The sequence below is a fragment of the Manacus candei genome, unplaced genomic scaffold (assembly GCF_025592945.1).
Source record: "Manacus candei isolate 608988 ecotype Guabito, Panama unplaced genomic scaffold, ASM2559294v1 h1tg000005l, whole genome shotgun sequence".
Lineage (NCBI taxonomy): Eukaryota > Metazoa > Chordata > Aves > Passeriformes > Pipridae > Manacus > Manacus candei.
Window position 1 is genome coordinate 22,677,679 of NW_026138053.1, and position 17,082 is coordinate 22,694,760.

General features: G+C 43.3%; 1 protein-coding gene across 1 annotated transcript in view; it reads right to left on the reverse strand.

Annotated features, from left to right (window-relative positions):
- Window positions 1–241: 241 nt before the first annotated feature.
- Window positions 242–17,082, reverse strand: part of NTMT2 (N-terminal Xaa-Pro-Lys N-methyltransferase 2) — a 28,825-nt gene continuing 11,984 nt past the window's right edge. Inside the window, exons 2-5 of the mRNA XM_051806911.1 lie at window positions 16,565–16,782; window positions 9,286–9,461; window positions 3,647–3,896; window positions 242–1,142 (exon numbers count right to left, since the gene is read on the reverse strand). Of these exons, the coding sequence (XP_051662871.1) occupies window positions 868–1,142; window positions 3,647–3,896; window positions 9,286–9,461; window positions 16,565–16,782 (919 nt within the window). The 3' untranslated portion in view covers window positions 242–867. The remainder of the gene's footprint in view (window positions 1,143–3,646; window positions 3,897–9,285; window positions 9,462–16,564; window positions 16,783–17,082) is intronic.

Genomic DNA, 17,082 nt, shown 5'->3' on the forward strand with positions numbered 1-17,082 from the left:
TTCCCAATGTGGGAAAGAAAGAAAGGCACAGTGGTATGAATAATAAAGAGAAGCTTTCAAGTGGTTTCCACTGTGAACATTTTGAAAAAAATATTTTCCAGAATGTAATTTGTGGGGCAAGCTTTTCACAAAATTTCAATGCAAACATGCATATATTTGTCAGCTAAGTTCTCCCCCAGAGTGTGAAATCCCTTATGCACCACTATTGTTCTGTGGCAGAAACATCAGGAAGATGAAGTAGTTCCTGAAAATGGAAAATTAACCAGGTTGGTTTATTGTCCAAATTGACAGAAATGAAAAAAATAAATTAACTGCATAGCTGATGCCAACAAAAAGATAAAACTTCCCTTAGATTTTTGGTTTAAATATTTTAAAGTACAGATAGTGAGAACAGTCAAAATTCGGGTTCAGTTTTCCAAGAAGTTATTTGAATTTCCTGCTTCAGTGATCTGACACAACCCTCTTAAATTCCAAGAAGATTTAAGTGCTATAGTAAAAACCAGGCTTATTTAACACCTCATACAGAACACTCCAAAATGTATTAGCAACTACAGAAAATTCAGCCCTAATTATTTTCTACTAGTTAAGTTTTATCCAGTACTGACTCCTTAATGAAAGAGAGATCCAACAAGGAGCTGTTAGAAAGACTTTTAAAAATGGAAAGAATGACGAAGTGGGCAGGATTTAGAAGCAGACAATTCCCTGGAGAAGCTGACTCCATTGTAATTCTCTCCTGACCCTTCAGGAGCTGCTGCCCTAGAGCTGCAGTAGCAGCAGTGCATGGTTAGGAGTATTCCAACAGATGCTTTTCCTCTTCCCAGTCCAGTGGTTCACCCATAGTCCAGTCTCTGCAGTTCCACCAGGCAATCAGGAATGGCCAGGGCCTTTCTGCATGGCCAACATCCAGACAGGGACACACTGCTCAGGGAATCCCTCCTGCCTCTCCTCCCGCAGGATGGTGAGCCCGCTCATTTCAATGAGGCTGTGGAGGATGTTCAGGTCTCGGATCACGCTGCTGTCCAGGCAATCCAGGGTACAGCCCTCCCTGGCTACATTGTCCTTGAGAATGATAACACCATTAGCCTTCAAGCCATTCTGGCACCGGATGAGAAACTCCAGGAGATCTTTATCTGTCAGATAGCCTACAGATGAAAAGATGGAAAATAGATCACTGGTAACCACCCAGACCCCCCCTGCACACATCAGAATGGTGCCTTGACCTGAGTCTCCACACTCTGTTCATTGCAGGAGTTCTAGTCCCGACAGATTTAATTAGGAAAAGTTGGGCAAATCAATGAGATCAACAGATCTAAACTCAAATCAAGATTTAGGAACCATGTTAGTAGTAGCAACAGATGTGGACAGAAGCCAGTGAGGAGAGTGGAGAAAATACTGGGTGCTGAAGGGTTCTTTAATCTGGTGGTTAAAGCCATAATAAGAATCAGTGGCAGGAAGCTGGAGCCAGACAAATTCATATTGGGAATAAGTGACAACTGCTTAACAGTGTAAGCAATTACCCATTGGAAACTACCAACAGAAGTGGTGTTTACCACCTCTTGAAGACCTCAAATCAAGTGGTTGAACTTCTCAAGATATATTTTAATTGAACACAAACTAGCGACTCAGTACAAGGGTAAAGGAACGAATATAATAGCTTGTGATATAGAGTAGGTCAAACTAGATAATCTAACAGGTAATCTAGATAATCCAAATAGGTAACAACTAATCCATTCTGTCTTTTAATGCTAAAAAATCTCTATGACTTTGTGTAACATTATGGACCCTTCAGTGGAGTTCTGGATCAAAGATGCAACGAGGAATGCAAGACCTGCTAATTGAACTCTTTGTATTACTCCACACTTCTGGGATTTCTGCATATAGGCATACATTTAAAAGTAGTACTTTTTTCAATATGTTATGGAGATGCTGGGTTTTATCCTTCCTTCTCAAAGATCAGGACTTCTGTTACGCTGAGGACAGTGGTGTAGGGCTCAGAGAAGATCAAAGTGAGAACTCTCATGTGTGAAACATCTAACATGAATTAACAAGGACAGGTGATCAGAAACTGAGTGAAAAACTTGAAAAAAGAGATAGTTTGTATTTTCTCGTCAAATATTTAGTTTTCTGGATGGAAGATTTAAACTTTAATAGCTGGAAGTTGTCATTTCAAAACAACATTTCGACAGAGCATGACAAGTTTCTTTAACCACCTCTCCCAAAAAAAGGAGAAAGAAAAAAGCCCCCAAGCCTAAAGCTGAATACTTTTCAAGTTGAAGGGAAATGGTAATTTCTATATGAAATGTAAACTTGCCTTTTTTTTTTATTTATTTAAATAACTGCTAGGGCTCACATGCTTATGCATTCATAAGAAAAATCAAGATTGCAATGGCAAGATTCCTTGAAGCTTTTGAGCACTGATTTGGAACTTATTGTTCTCTTAATGTGACTTTTAGTGTAGTTTCCCAAGAAAATGAGATCTTCAAGGTATGGCTCTCTAGCAGACAGTCCTGCTTTTGCTCCACCAAATGAACTTGTTGGCATATTTCAGCCAAATTCAGGATGGGGTAGAAGTTTGATTAATGATTAAGATAATTACTATTTCCTTGAATTTGACGGAGGAAGAAGATTCAGATAGGTGTCTATGCCAAACAAAAGGCACACACTGCCTTTGGCAGCAGCCACAAAGCTGACCAGCAGAGCATGGGACAGGTCTGAGCTCATTCATCCTCAGGTTGACTCAGATTTGCTCAAAAGATGAGGCAGGAGCTACATTTACTGCAATGACTCGTTATTCAAGAAAAGCAAAAACACAAAGGAAAATGATACTGGTTTGTTTGTACAGTTGTAAAGACTTGTTCTAAGTAGCTCAGTTTCATTACACTTTAAGACTGTGTGTAAAGGACAAGTAAGTGTTCCTGAATAAAACCATCTCCTGTGCTAATCTCTCTACCTTCATCTTTCTTTTTGTCTAGCAAGAAACTATCTCCAGTGTTTTGGTAAAAGGAGTTGTTCAGACCTCCTCTTGTGCTTTAAAATAATGCCTTCTGCCAGCTGCAAATGCATCATGGACACTTTGATCCACAGATTAGGAGAAAACCCTCTTTCTGCAGCAAGTTTGCTAGGAAAAATTATTTTCTTTCTTACACATGTAAGAAACATGGCCCACATTATCTGATTGCCAGTCTGTTGCTCTAAATGCTACAGGATATTCACTGCAGCAGAAACATCAGATATTTCCTATAGGAGAGTCTGCTGTGGGACATAGCTAAGGGAATCTGTTTAATAAGTATCAGTGCATGTATAAGACATGATCTGATTTACAGGCATTGGTGTATCTGTCTGCAGCAAGGGCAAGTAAGAAGCAGGATTCCTGCTCAAGAAAACCCATATATAAGGCCTCCTCCTCAGCTGCACCTCAGCATCCAGGCTGCTTTCCAGGAACCTTCCTCCAGTACCTGACCTGAAAAAAACCCACTTAATTTGTACCCAGTGTGCACATGGCTTGGGGGAACTCTCAGAAGCCTCTTGTGATATTTTAGGAAGCAGTCCCAAAAGTCTGAGAACCTCCCTTTACAGCTGCACCATTCTTGAGCACAGGCTGTATATTCTCTGAGACGTGGGGCTGGATGACTGATGCTGCACTAACCTGAAACCCACTGAATCCAGATGACGTCGTATCTCTGTGGGGCTGGAGTGAATTCCTGGAGGCTTTTGCAATAATACATCTCTACTCTGTCCTCCTTGCCCTGCAGGTAGTTCGGGACCTCGGCCAGGAAATTCTCCATCATATCCACCAGCTCCACGCTCTTGAAAACCGGCAGCAGGACGTGTTTGCTGATACGACCTATCCCAGAGCCACAGTCCAGGGCGCGGTTGGTGCCGGCCTTCCCCACCCCCTGTGGGACACAAGAAGAGAATCTGAAATCTGAAAAACACCACACCTGAAAGATCACAGCAACTGTGTTATCCACTATGGCCTTTAGCCCACCAGATCTTGTCTCCTTTTTTCTGCAGGGCTGTTGCAGGATTGGTAAGAATCAGTCCAGCCCTGGGTACCGCTGTGTGAGCCCAGCTGGGCTGCCACATTCCCAGGCTGCTGCTGGGGGGACTTCCTTACTGGATTTTAAGTTTTTGCTTGGTACAAGAAGAGAAAAAGTCTTTCAGAAGCTCCTAGCATTCTCAGAGGATCCACTGCTCCTTGTAAAGTCCTTGCAACTTCAAATATTCACACCTGACAGCCGACTGCATGGCCGGATAAGCCTCATTCTGTGCCCTGTAAAGGCTTAACAGAAAAGGAAGCATATCCCAAATAGTGCATGCAAGCAGTAACTTCTGCAGCACAGAACTCCCAAGGTTCCCACAGACATTTCTGCAGATACACAAAATCCCTGGGATCAGGGATGCAGTTCTTAAAACAAGCTGTGTTTGAACAAAGATCTTGGAGTGGTAGGTAATGTGTGACAGCTCACAAAGTTTTGGCTGGAGCATATACAGGATTTCTTTTAGGCATAGCAACAAGAAAGATGATTGAACAGATTTTGCTTAACTGTTCCTTTTTTCTTCATAAATGTCATCTTTGGACAGAGATCAGACATGAAAAAACATGGTACAAAGGCTAAGGCGATGAGAAAATAATAAGTGCTGTAAAAGGAGCTTTATAATGAAAGCTGTATTTCACCCCTAAAGCTTCCATTCTAGCTATAAAAAGGCTCTTAAGAGCCTGCTGTTGTCCTGTAAAACAGAAATTCTAAGTCTGCACAGGCACTGAGTGTGGGATTGGAGCTCCCCTGGCCAAAGTTATCTGTTGAACAAATACATTAAAAGCAAATGTAAACACCTTTTCCCTGTCCCCTGGAACCGAGCTGAAGTGAAAGCTATGGGCCAAAGTCCCTGCTGCAACTTCACTGCTCTGAAAGGAAATAAGCCCAGGAAAAGTCTTGCTCTTCCCACTTATTGGGAGACCCCCTCTGTAATGATCAAGCATAAATCATGTAACTCACACTTTTCTGGCCTTGCTTCAGTGGGTAATTCAGTAGATTATTAAGGTCAAAGGACAGCACTGTCAATGACATGACTATGAATAGCCCAGCTGAGCATCCGATTACATGGAGTAACTGTAGAAAGAGCACACGCGTCTCAAGGGCTCTCACCAGTCCCCAGGGCTGCTGGTCCCAATTTGTATACCAGGAAGATTAATCTCCTGATGTGTGCAAGAGCCCACAAGCCTTCAACCCTACAGGACTCTGGAGACTACCTGTTTGTAGTTAGCCAGAAAATGGGAGCCATTGCTCATTCACAGGCTGCACTTAGGAGCACGTGGCTTTTCCTGAGGACCAGACTAAGCTGTAGCAAGGAGCTCATGAAAGGAGAAGGAACTGTGTCTTGGATCTCTACAAGGTGGTTTTCCATATTGTTTGCCAGCAGGCACATGCTGGTCTAGTGATCTGATCAAGTAAAAGTCTCTGAGAAAGCTGGTGAGAAAACTGGGAGGATTTACCAAAACAACCGCCAGAATTCGACAAAAAGCCACGTAGCTCCCTCAACATTTGTGATTGAGAGAATCTACAATCCCAGCAGCTCACTCAAAACAGGGAATTCATCTCCCGTGATATGTCACGGCAAGGACCTCTGATGACACACCCCTGTTTGCCATCGAGAGGAAGGAAAGGGAACAACCATGGGAGATGAAGTTTGATCCCACACTTCGCTGAAAAGGAGCGAGAGCATCAGGCAGTCAGTTGAGAAGCCTTGTGAAAAACCACGGCTCCGTCTGTAATGAAAATGTTGACATAATTCCATGTTCAGCTAATATATTTTCAGTTTGGAAGTGCTCAGGGCTTTGACAGAGTATTAACATTTTCTTTGGAAGCCAATCATTTTCCCAAAAGTCTAATTGAGTTGAAAATCAGACTCCTTATTTAAAAAAATAGTATAAGTGAGAACTGTAAGCCAGAACAGGCTTCAAAATTTAAGACTGACTGCTCCTCTGACTACCTGCCTCCCCACAGAATCACCACCCTTTAGGACACATATTCACCCACAAATTCTTCTGTGAAGCTGAATAGGATGGCCAAAAATTTCCTTAGGGATAAAAGAGCTGTGGAATATGTTCTTGATGCTACTTCAGGTCTTGGAAGGGCAGGAAGGAAATGTAGGTATGCAGGATAAAAAGGAAATCAGAGTTCAAGAAATGGATAAAAATCATAGTAGTTTTCCTTCTAAATTAAAATAAAAAAAAGCATGTTTTCAACAACATCTCTTCCATTATCCTGATCAAATAGGAGAAAAATCACTTTCAAGAAGCTTTTAATTCAGCAAGTAACCATTGAGGCAGATGAACTGGAGGCTAGAAAGGGAGAAAGGGTTTAGGGCAGAAAGGGAGCTATAAAGTTAACATAACCTCCTTCTGTATTATTTTACACACCTATAGCTCACAACTGTTCCTGAATTAATGGTTTCTTTGTTTTCTTTATTTTCTTTTTTACTCACTACCTCTGGATCAGGCACTTGAAAACACAGTGTCTGTGTGGACATCAAGGCTTTACCTGGCATTAACACACTGCCATAAATATCCAGGGCTGGAGCTCTGCTGATAACCCTTCATGTAGGGCTGTACCTGAGACAGCCTGGAGCTTGTCTGCACAGCACTCTTGGCTCAGGGCATGTTGCTCTTGGTTTGAGTTCTGCCCACACACACATAAAACCTCTTAACTTGAGCACAGTGGCACTTTCAACTCCGTTTGACTCGCCTGGGAGGGAGACAGGCTAAAATATAAGTGAAGTTCTCAGTCCTTTCTGTAATTCCTTCCATGTGCCCAGGCAAGATAAATTCTCCAATGGTACAGAACTCTGTAGCTCAGTTTACAGTGGTGCTAAGAATCATGCTAAGAAATGCCATACCTGAAGGTATGCAACATCAGTCATGGAAGGGAAATGTCACTGTGTGGCATTTCCACACCAGCCAAACTGACTCAAGAGGGGTAATTTGAGTGGAACCGGGCAACTGTTTTTCAAGGAGCACTAGTTTTGCCAGAATATAAAGTTTTTGAAGAATAAAACTCTCTGTGAAACTGGTATTTCAAATCTAGAGAACAGTTATAGCCAAAAGAACATGGGAAAGAATGTTGAAAATGTCAAAAGACTTCTTTTTCACGACTTTCAAGGAAAAAAGAAACCAAACTTGTCAACTTTTCATTTCTAAAGAGTGTTTTTTATTTTGGAACTGACTTGAACTCTTGAAAACAAAGGGAAAAGTTCTTCAGAGGGTAAAACAATAAAAAATTGTTTAGCTGATCTGAAATTAATTTTCCTATTTTCCAATTTTGTTAAACTTCTCTTAAAAAGAAATTATAGTTTATATGAGGGTGAAGCAGAAGATTGGGCTTTTTCTATCTTGATCACCTTATTGGACAAAACACCTTTTCATAGAGCCATAAACTTGGTAAGACATAACTCAAATCAGATTTAGGATAAAGTCACTGCTACAGACAGCCAGTAAATATCTGTATCTGGTGGAGCAGGATTCAAATTTCAGCAGTGAGAAAGGAAAATAAACCATAAGTAACATAACCAATTGACTGCACCTCAACAGAGGACAAGCTTTAACAAATTAAATCAGCAAAATAAGCAAAACGAGCAGATTCCTTTCTGTTTCTTTTTTTTTTTCTTGTTTGATCTTGGCCATTCAGAGTATCCTTTCTATCCCTGGCTAATTATAGGAGTTCTGCTCTGGAGTATTCTGTGTCTGTCATCACACCTGATGCATTGGGTATGACTTCTCTTTGGCATGTGAAACTCTGGTGCAGACTGTACTTCTTTCCTTTTTGGGTCTTGGAGATGGGAAAGTGTAAGAGTGTGATACAAACCTGCTGCTCAGGGAACCAACTCCATGTGATGTCTAGGAAGCGTGAAATCCTTCCCTGAGCACACAGTTATGCACCACTTGAACTCCACAAATGTCCTTAAAACAAGTCTTCTATAACATGTAAAGAATGTGCCTCGACCGCATTTCGTTTTTTCTGCAAATGCCATTTTCAGAAATGTCATTCAGAAATGTCACCATCACGTTCAGCTCCTCACTGAACCTCCTTTCTATCTGATTTTGTGTGTGTAGAAAGCGTGGTGAGGCACTGAGGCTCTGAAAAGCCTTTTTTTGCATTGGCATTAACACAAATGACTGTTAACATAAAAAAACATAGCTGCTCACTTGTGCCCTGCTGGCTCACGGCTCCAAAAGCCTCCCTCTATCAGGTACAGCAAACTTTGCCATCACTTGCCCTTCACTGCTATGCAGGATTTCTATTTTGTGTTAAGCCACACTCATTTTCCATCCCAATCCATTTCAACTGTATCCTTTTTTTTTTCCATACACAACATGTAATTAACCTATTGAACAGTTTTTTTTCCCCAGTGGATCATTAAGGCTAAAAAAAGGTCATCTGGCTATCCCAAATTTGTACACTGGAGCAGAAAATTAAAGATCTATGGTAGCATTATATAGAACTAGTCATTTGGTCAGCAGGAGGACTTAAGAAATTTGTTTTCCTGTAGTTTTGTGGATTCTTTAGCATCTAATACTGTTGTTGAGCTAATTTAGTGGGCTCTCCCCCCGTGAAGAGGGAAGGGCAGTTAGGAAACCATCAGGCCACACTTCTGAAGAATTTCAGATTACCAAACACACGTTTAGGAACGAACAAGATTCTTAGAAACCTAAGGATCAAAGTGATACTGGTCTTAAAATCCCACTTGGCATCTCTCTGCAACTCAGGTCAAAGCAGACCTTTGAAGATGTTTACAGACCTTTAGTAATCTGCCTGAAATGGTCCTCAGTGACACTGGAATGTTCAAGAAAAAATATTTTGCTAATGTAAAGCCTATACTATATATTGCAAATGGGGAGGGGAGGGCTGGGTTTTGTTGCAGCATTCTCACTAATATCTACAAACAGTCAAACCAGAAACTTGGCATTTAGTCTCAGCTACTTTCCCAAATGGACTGCAGGAATTTGCACAGACAAATCTGCTGCTGAAGCCAGCAAGGGTTTTACCATGAAAGGTCCCAGTCCTGGACTGAGAATTAATCCTCCATTCAAACACACCCCTAAGAACTCCTTGCACAATCCTCACTGCAGCTTTAGACAAAAGGATGTGAAACAGGTAAATAATGATGCAAGAACAGGCAAAATGCATATCTGGAGCCATTTAAAACAGATGTGACTGGGCACTGGGCATGTCATTTTGACACATCACCACTCCTTCCTGCAGAAGATGAGATTAGATGACTCACCCCAACAAACTTCCTGAGAAATTCCCTGGAGGATTCAACGTCTGTGTTGGAGAGCTCGATGTAGTCTCCCATCATTCCCTCTTCCGTGGCTGGCACATCCCGGTAGAAGTGCTTGGCCCTGGCGTAGAACTGCATCTCCCCATTGATGACTTGACTTGTCAAAGCATAAAGTTTCACTGCAAGCAGATAAATCACTATTTAATTGTTAATGACAGATATTTCTGGTTTAGTTAATGGCACAATGACAAAGATGTATGAACTGAAGTTGAGCCTTCAAACCACCAGACCTGTTTCTGAAGCAGCGGTGGAAGGAAAGGTCTTGGATTTAACCCTAGGAGACCTTGAGGGGACACAGTCTTTCTTGGGCAAATTCAGTGCCTCCCAGGCTCAGAGGGCACTTTTGTCATCCCTATATGTGTTCATGTCAGTGCAAGATCATTTCAAGTTTGAAGTGAACACACACACACCAAAGAGAGCAAGGAGTCTGAATTTTCCCAGAAAAGCTGTGGGTGGCATTTATTGCTATGCAGAGTCATCATTTCTGTAATCACAAACCTCACTGTTGTGCAGATTTCCAGATATGCTTTCCAGCCATTGACAGCTGCATGGAGAGTGCACCAAGAGGAGAGTGGATGAATGAGGCACTTGCCCTGGTTTATTTTTAGTGATACTGTACAGCCTGTGGCCCTGCAAGTAAGCTGAACCAAGGCACAGATGATAGTCTCAGGCCTAGATGGGTATACAGGAGGGGAGACAATTTAGGAGAGACAGTCCTAAATTTTCAGCTGTCACAGATCAAGGAGCAAGGTAATGAGTGGGTGATATACTGGAAGGTTCCTGTGTGCCAGAGGCTTGGATGTTTCTTTTCATTGCTTGGCTACTTTGATGGTAATATAAAGCAATCAGTAGTTTGAAGCTTGTTTTATTAAAACCTGTGAGCTTTGCTGGCTAAAGGGCTATTTCCCCTTATCTTTTAAAAAGCTGAGGTCTGTCCTCTGCATCCTGGGTTCTCCTATATTTGGTGTGCATCAGCATATCCAAAGCAGTTGTGTTTTGCAGCTCAGAAGTTTGGATTAAGGCAGGCTATAAAATTTGCTCGGAAACCATCCCCTCTGACTATTCTGTGTGCACATACAAGTGCCCAGGCATTTTCCTGTGTGCGTGACAGACCTTCCAACACAAACACAACTGCGAGCCTGACAGAGAATGCCAAGTAATAAGGAGGGATAGAGTCACACTGGGAACAATTCCTTGTGAGCACCACCTTGCAGTGTGAGACCAGCTCTGCTGCAGGTTCCCTGTGTGCTCGAGGAACTGGAAATGATCCAGCAGCAAACACCTTTTGGGTTAATAACAACAGGAAGGGAGATCTCCCTGCCACTGCACACACAGCAGGGCCAGGGAGCAGTGCTTGGTCACTGCATCTTTAAACTTCCCCAGGAGCACTGCCAATCACTGCTGGAAAGGCTCTGAACAGGCCATGCCTTGCTCATGCCAGCTGGGGAGCAGGAATTATGCCCTCCACACAGGGGATGAGAGTTAGGCCAGAGGCCCTGAATATAAGCCTGGAATGTATTTATTGAGGGCAAGCAAGCTCAGCAGGGAATGATAAGTGTGTGCCTGCCCATCCTCAGCAGGAGAATGACATTTTGGAGGCAAATGAGGGGGGGGACAAAGGAAGTAGGATGGGGAATAATTACCACCAAGGACCACTAACAGAATAGTGCTATTGGGTTACACATAAGCAGCATGCCCAGCATATCCTTCATCCAACAAAAGCAGCATTACAGCCCCTCTTGTCATCACCTGCTTAAGTCAACTGCTGAACGGATACTATTAAAGCTTTAATCCATTACACATTTATGTTATGCCTGAGAAATTTATACCACAAGAAGCACTGAGCCCAGCAAGGGTCAAACCTGAGAGTTTTACACACTCTGATTATATTCACATACTCAGAAGAAACCATTTAGCTGAAGAAATTAATACAAAGGGGGCAGCAGCCAATCCCCAGCACAACTTGGCCAGGGTGGTTCCCAGAGCCTGGGAAAAGGACTCCATTGGTGGCTGTGATTCTTCCAGTAAGTGATCTCCATCTTTCCCCAGGAGTGGCAACATCTTGTCTTCTGTGTGTCTCCTTTTGCTCCATTTCAGAGGCCAGCCTGTCTGGTGAACAGAACTGAATCCCTGCATGGTGGCTTTGCAAGATCTTCCATATAAGAGTCCAGTGATGATTCCAGGGCTTGTTTAATGGACCTGTCAAGGGACAGTGATTTATCCCATTTTGTTAAATTGAAGGGAAAGGCTTTTACAGGCTGTCTGCACAACAGGACAGCATGAACAACAAATATTCAGAGTCCTTCTACTCAAAACATGAGCCTGACCCGAGGCAACACATGGGGATGATATGCTGTCCAGGATAGCAGCAGATCTGTAGTGTGTGCTCTCAGATTTCTCACTCAGAACCAGTATCAGGCTTGCAGAATTCCTGCCGGGACTTGCATGCACACACCAGCTGACTGCAGCTCCTCCCAGGCCAGCTGGGGCCCCAGAGCCCTGCCTTACGTGCTGGCATCCAAAACCAGCTCTGGGTCAGCATCCACGGGGGCTTCTCCACGCATCAAACTGTGCAAAGAGCTTTTTATGCACGTCTCCCACCCGAGGGCATGCAAGGACACAGGCTAACATAAAGACTGGCACTGTACTCAAAGTCTTCTCCTGTGGACCCACAGTCTCACTCACGCAGTGTGAGATTTCTAGAGGTGATTTTCACCTCTTGCTCCCTCGGTGTTACTCCTCCCTTTCAGGAATTTGCAGCACTGCCAAGTCTCCCAATGCACAACCCAATTTTCCAGACACAGCCAATCAGCCTCACCTCTGGTCTGCCTTGAAGCTGTGCCTGGCATGCAGCTCCAGCAGCAGATCCACAGGGAGAGGGAGCTTTGCAGCTTGCAGGAACCTACCCCAAAAGAGAAGTGCACGGAGGCACACAAGTCCTTGGTGGCACTCAGTGCTGCAGCCCTGCTCCAGCATGTCTCCCCCTCATCACAGGGCCTATCTAGCCAGAGGCATCTCCCTTTCCATGACCCATGTGGGACTATCTTGTGCATCAGGAAATGAAATACTTGTGAGGCCTGTTACAGATACACAGCCTGAGTTCAGTGAACTCTGTAAAGTAGGGCATGGGCAGGATAGGACGATGGAGGCTCTCAGACATTATAGAGTGGGCAGCTGTCTAGCATATGAGGTTTCCTGTGTTAAGGCAGGTCACTTGTAAGATTTAAGGTTAGAAATGTGTTTCCAGTAAAGTAAGAAGAAACCCTTTCCATGGCACAGTTGTCCCTTGGCTGAATCTGCTGGCAAGTCCCCCAGGTGGAGACAGCTAAAGCAAACCCACTGCAAAATCAGGCTGAGGGCAGGAACTGGCTCCCTAAAGGTTACTCCAGTCATGAGACATTAATAATTTTCAGTCACTGCAAACACAGGCTGGATGCAGAGTGGTGATCTACAGCTGAATGCCAATGTGTGAACTAGACAGACACAACCCACCTGAGCCTTCTGCCCTGCAAAGTCCAAAACATTTTCTCTAATATTTTCTTATGGATCAGTTAAAAATGTTGCATTCCAGTGCATCTGGTCCAAATCTCTAAAGAAACTGAGGACTTAATAAACAATTTTGGGTGCAATCCCAACCTGCAGTACACTGTCCTACAGTTCTTGGTTGCAGGGTTTACTCAGCTAAATTTCTCTGGCAGAAGTAAATGCTGCAAGTAATTTTTTTGAAGTTTTTATTTCTGAACATTATTTAGTGGCTCCAACTGCTTTCTGCAAGACACTGAACTAATTCCAGTTTGGCTGAGTGTTCCCTTCTAAATGCAACATCTGCTTTGTGCATCAGTTGAAAAATAGCTATCTGTGTGCAGGGTAGAATTTACCTCTCAGCTGTGGTCTAAGAACCATGTAAATTCTGTTTTATAGAGGATGAACATCATCCCGCCCCCAGAGCAGATTTTACTTACAGACACGTGCCTCACACACAGGAATATTTGTCCCCAGGGATGGATCATCTAAGTTTTCCACTGCAGATCTCACCCCACTGGCACTGAGTCCCACAGCCCATGTAAACATGTGCATAATTTCCAGCATCTGAGTAGCTCCATTAAAGTCCACTGGGCTTAAGGGCACTCACACACATTTAAGTACATTGTTGGACCAGGGCCTAAAGTTACTCATGTCTTTTATTTATAAATGTTACCCTGGTCTGTAAAAGTGACATGTTTCTCTTAACAGGCTGTGATACCAGATATGCTCAGCTCCTAAGTAAACATGACTGAAAGTGCTCCACCAGCTGAACCTGGCAGTGGAGTGGGGGGAGCATGGAGTTAGCATAGCTTGAAGGAAGCTTTGTACCTTGCTGACCCTGGGCAGCACTGCAAGATTCAATGTGAGGCTTGATTTCAGCATTATTATTCATGCTTAGGGTTAAGGACACGCTTAACTACTCTGCTAGGTCACAGTCTTCTCCTGCTAAACGACTAAAGTGCTGCTTTAGTCATTTAATACTGTTTACACAGAGATATCTGGATCTAGTCTTGAAGCCTGAGAAGTTCAGTTCCATTCTGCTCAGCTCTACTCTGAACTGAACTGGAAAATGTCATTCTGCAAAGATGTTCAGACCTGCCACATTCTGTCCTTTCCATTGCAGCACTGGATCACAGGATAATCCAGGTTGGAAGGCACCTCAGGAGACTTAATCCAATTTATGCTCAAAGCAGGGACAGACATGACAGCAGACGAGGTTCCCCAGGACTTTATTCAGCTAGATTTAGAAAGCCTCCAGTGACAGACAATCGCATAACTTCACCAAGCAACCTGTTCCGATGCCTGACTGTCCTCTCAGAAAAAGAGTTTTTCCTTATACCCAGTCTGAACTACTTTTATTTTGATTTACAGCCACTGTCTCTTGTCCTCCTGCCTCTATGCAGAGCTCAGCTTCATCTTCTTCATGATCTTCTTGTAGGTACTAGCAAGGTGATGTTTGGTCTCCCCTCTGGCTGAACATTCCCCATTCCCTTAGTCTGTCTTCACAGGGCACGAGCTCCAGTTCCCCCACCACCCTGGAGGTCCATCCAGCTCGCTCCAGGTCATTTCACAAATGTGGTCCAATGACTGCTGCAGAAAAGGGGATAATCACTCCCCTTGATCTCCCAGCCATGCCTTTGTTATAACATCCCGGGGTACTGTTGGCTGCCTCTGCTGCCAGGACACGCTGCTGCTTCACGCTCAGTTGCTGCCCAGCAAAACCCAACCAGTGGGGCTGCTCCCCAGCCAGTCCCTGCCCAGCCTGTGGTGTTGCTGTTTTTCTTTCCAGGTACATGACCTGGCATTTGGCTTTGAATTTGAGTGAATTTGAATGGTGCCAGCTTCCCACTGCCTCCTTCCTCCAGCCTGTGTAGGTGGCTCTGCATGGCAGTCCTGACATGTTGTGAAGTTCCCTGGATGTGTATTCACAGTGCATGAGCTACCTGCCAGTACCTGCCCTCATGCCCACTTTTCCCTCGTGACAATAACCATGGAGTGACACATATGGCATGTTCACAGGAAGCCTGGGCTCACAGTCCATTTTCCATGGAGTCAAAGCAATTTGGGTAAGTTGGCAACAGGCTTGGAAGCTCTTTAGTGAAGTTTCAATGAGTCAGGTCATGCAAAGCCTGGCAGAGGGGATCTCTAGTCTGATAGGAACATTTTACGCAGCTTCTTGGCTGGGAATGGAAATTCAAATAAAATTCAGACAAGAAATAAAATATAGTTTTACAAGAGTGAAGCAATTAGGCCTGGAAACAGCTTAATGGTGACTGATGGATTCTCAGCTATTTGAAGCCCTTAAACCAGGATATTTTTGTTTTCATAAATACATACTGTTACCCAGACATAAGTTACAAGCTGAATGCAGAACTTTTACATGAAATACTAAGCTAGATGGTCATAATGGTATTTTCTAACCTTAAAATGATCTATTGGTACTTACACTAACAGTTAACAATGTAGAAAATCCTGCTCAGTTTCTAATATGTTGTGTTTATTTTCAAAACAATGAAAGAATAACATTTTCATAGACTTCTTGAGACTTCATGGACCTGTAATTGACTTCTCTTCCTTTACATCTTTCCTTCCTGTCCATCATTCACAGCTACCTACCACTAAGTATAGGACTATTTATCTTCCACCTTTCATTTCAAATAGCTGCAGATATTGCTGCATTAAAAAAGCCCCATCAAAATACTAAGATAACAAACAGAAATGCTTTTTTCTCTTTACAGGACTAGTGAGTTCTACCCTCCTGAGCAGAGTTCTCACTGGGATCTGTATCATTCACACAACCAGGTAAGATAATCCTCTCACCTAAACGGATCAGTCAGTTAGGAAGGAGCTCTCAAGAGTTCACTGTGAAGAGCAGTTTAACAGATTGCAGAGACTCATCCTTTCCATTTAAATTCTTACAGTTCTGACATTGAGTGTAGGCTGAATAATTCTGCTTAAAACAGAATGACTTGCTAATGTAATACAGACTCAAGTCAAATCTACTTTTTAGCTATATTATCCTATGGAAATTTTCTTTCTTGTTCAGGGTCAAATTTTCATAAAAAGAGAACATACATTTTCTGCATCTTAAAAAAAAAAAAAAAAGATGTCTTGGGTATTCTGTACCAGAGGCTGTTACTGGAATTTGTCTATAAACAAATGTTTTAGAAGCATTTTCCTCGCAGAGAACAAACTGTAGGCTAGACAGCCTGCTGCAGAGATCAGGGTAAAGAAGACTCTTGAAAAAAAATTTAAATCATTATCTTCCAAGTACTTGTCCAAAACAACACAAACAACAGGGCTAAGGACACCCAGAATGACAACAAAACATGCATCAGGCAACAGAAAGTAAGGCCTGTCAGCTCTGCTAGTTTTGCATTTGTCCTTCCAAGTTCCAAACAGGTCAAAGCGTGTTTTACTCAAACAGTGACAAAAAAAGGAACTGTCTGCCAGACACCAAACCTTTCTTTCACTCTGGTCTTTCCCTTGCCCTCTTCTAACAATTCCTGGAGTACTAAGGTAAAACAACAGGGTACTAAATTAGAGGGAGCTGAGAGAGAGAGGGTGCCAAATGATTCCAGGCTTCTCTAAACTACTACACTTACTGCCATTAATGTGTCTGCCCTCTACCATAAAACATGATACACCTTCCCAGAGCATGGTCACACACAGACACTCCTGCCCACTGGCTACTCACCCAGGGGAAGCTTCTCCAGCAGATAAAGGTAACACTTAAAGAAGTCATTTTGGATGGCCTTGTGCAAGACAAAGGACATGCTGTGGCGACAGAGTTCTTCGTCGGTCTTGTGCCAGCGCGACTTGAAGGCCAAATGTGCTGCCTTATACGCCATGATGAAGATGTTTTGTGAGGGTGGACAGCTGCTGGGGCTGGTGCTCTCTGCAGGACCTGTCCTGCTGAAGAGGCAGAGGCAGTGTCATTTAAATTGTGGCAATGTGCTGTCATTCTATACCGGGGTGTGTGCCGAGAGCGGCGCAGGGGGCGGAGGCGGGCGAGGGGAGTGAGAAATGCTGGCTCTTGGCGCTGGCTCACAGCAAGCTGGGGAGTGTCGCCCTCTGAGACAAGCAGGTGCTGGAAAGGGGGAAAAAAAATCACCCAGGAAATTGCTTAGCCAGGGTAAAAGTATATCTACTCCAAGAAAGAGTAGCTTTAATTCAATTACACTTCTCCTAATCTATTCATCCTTCACTTCAAAG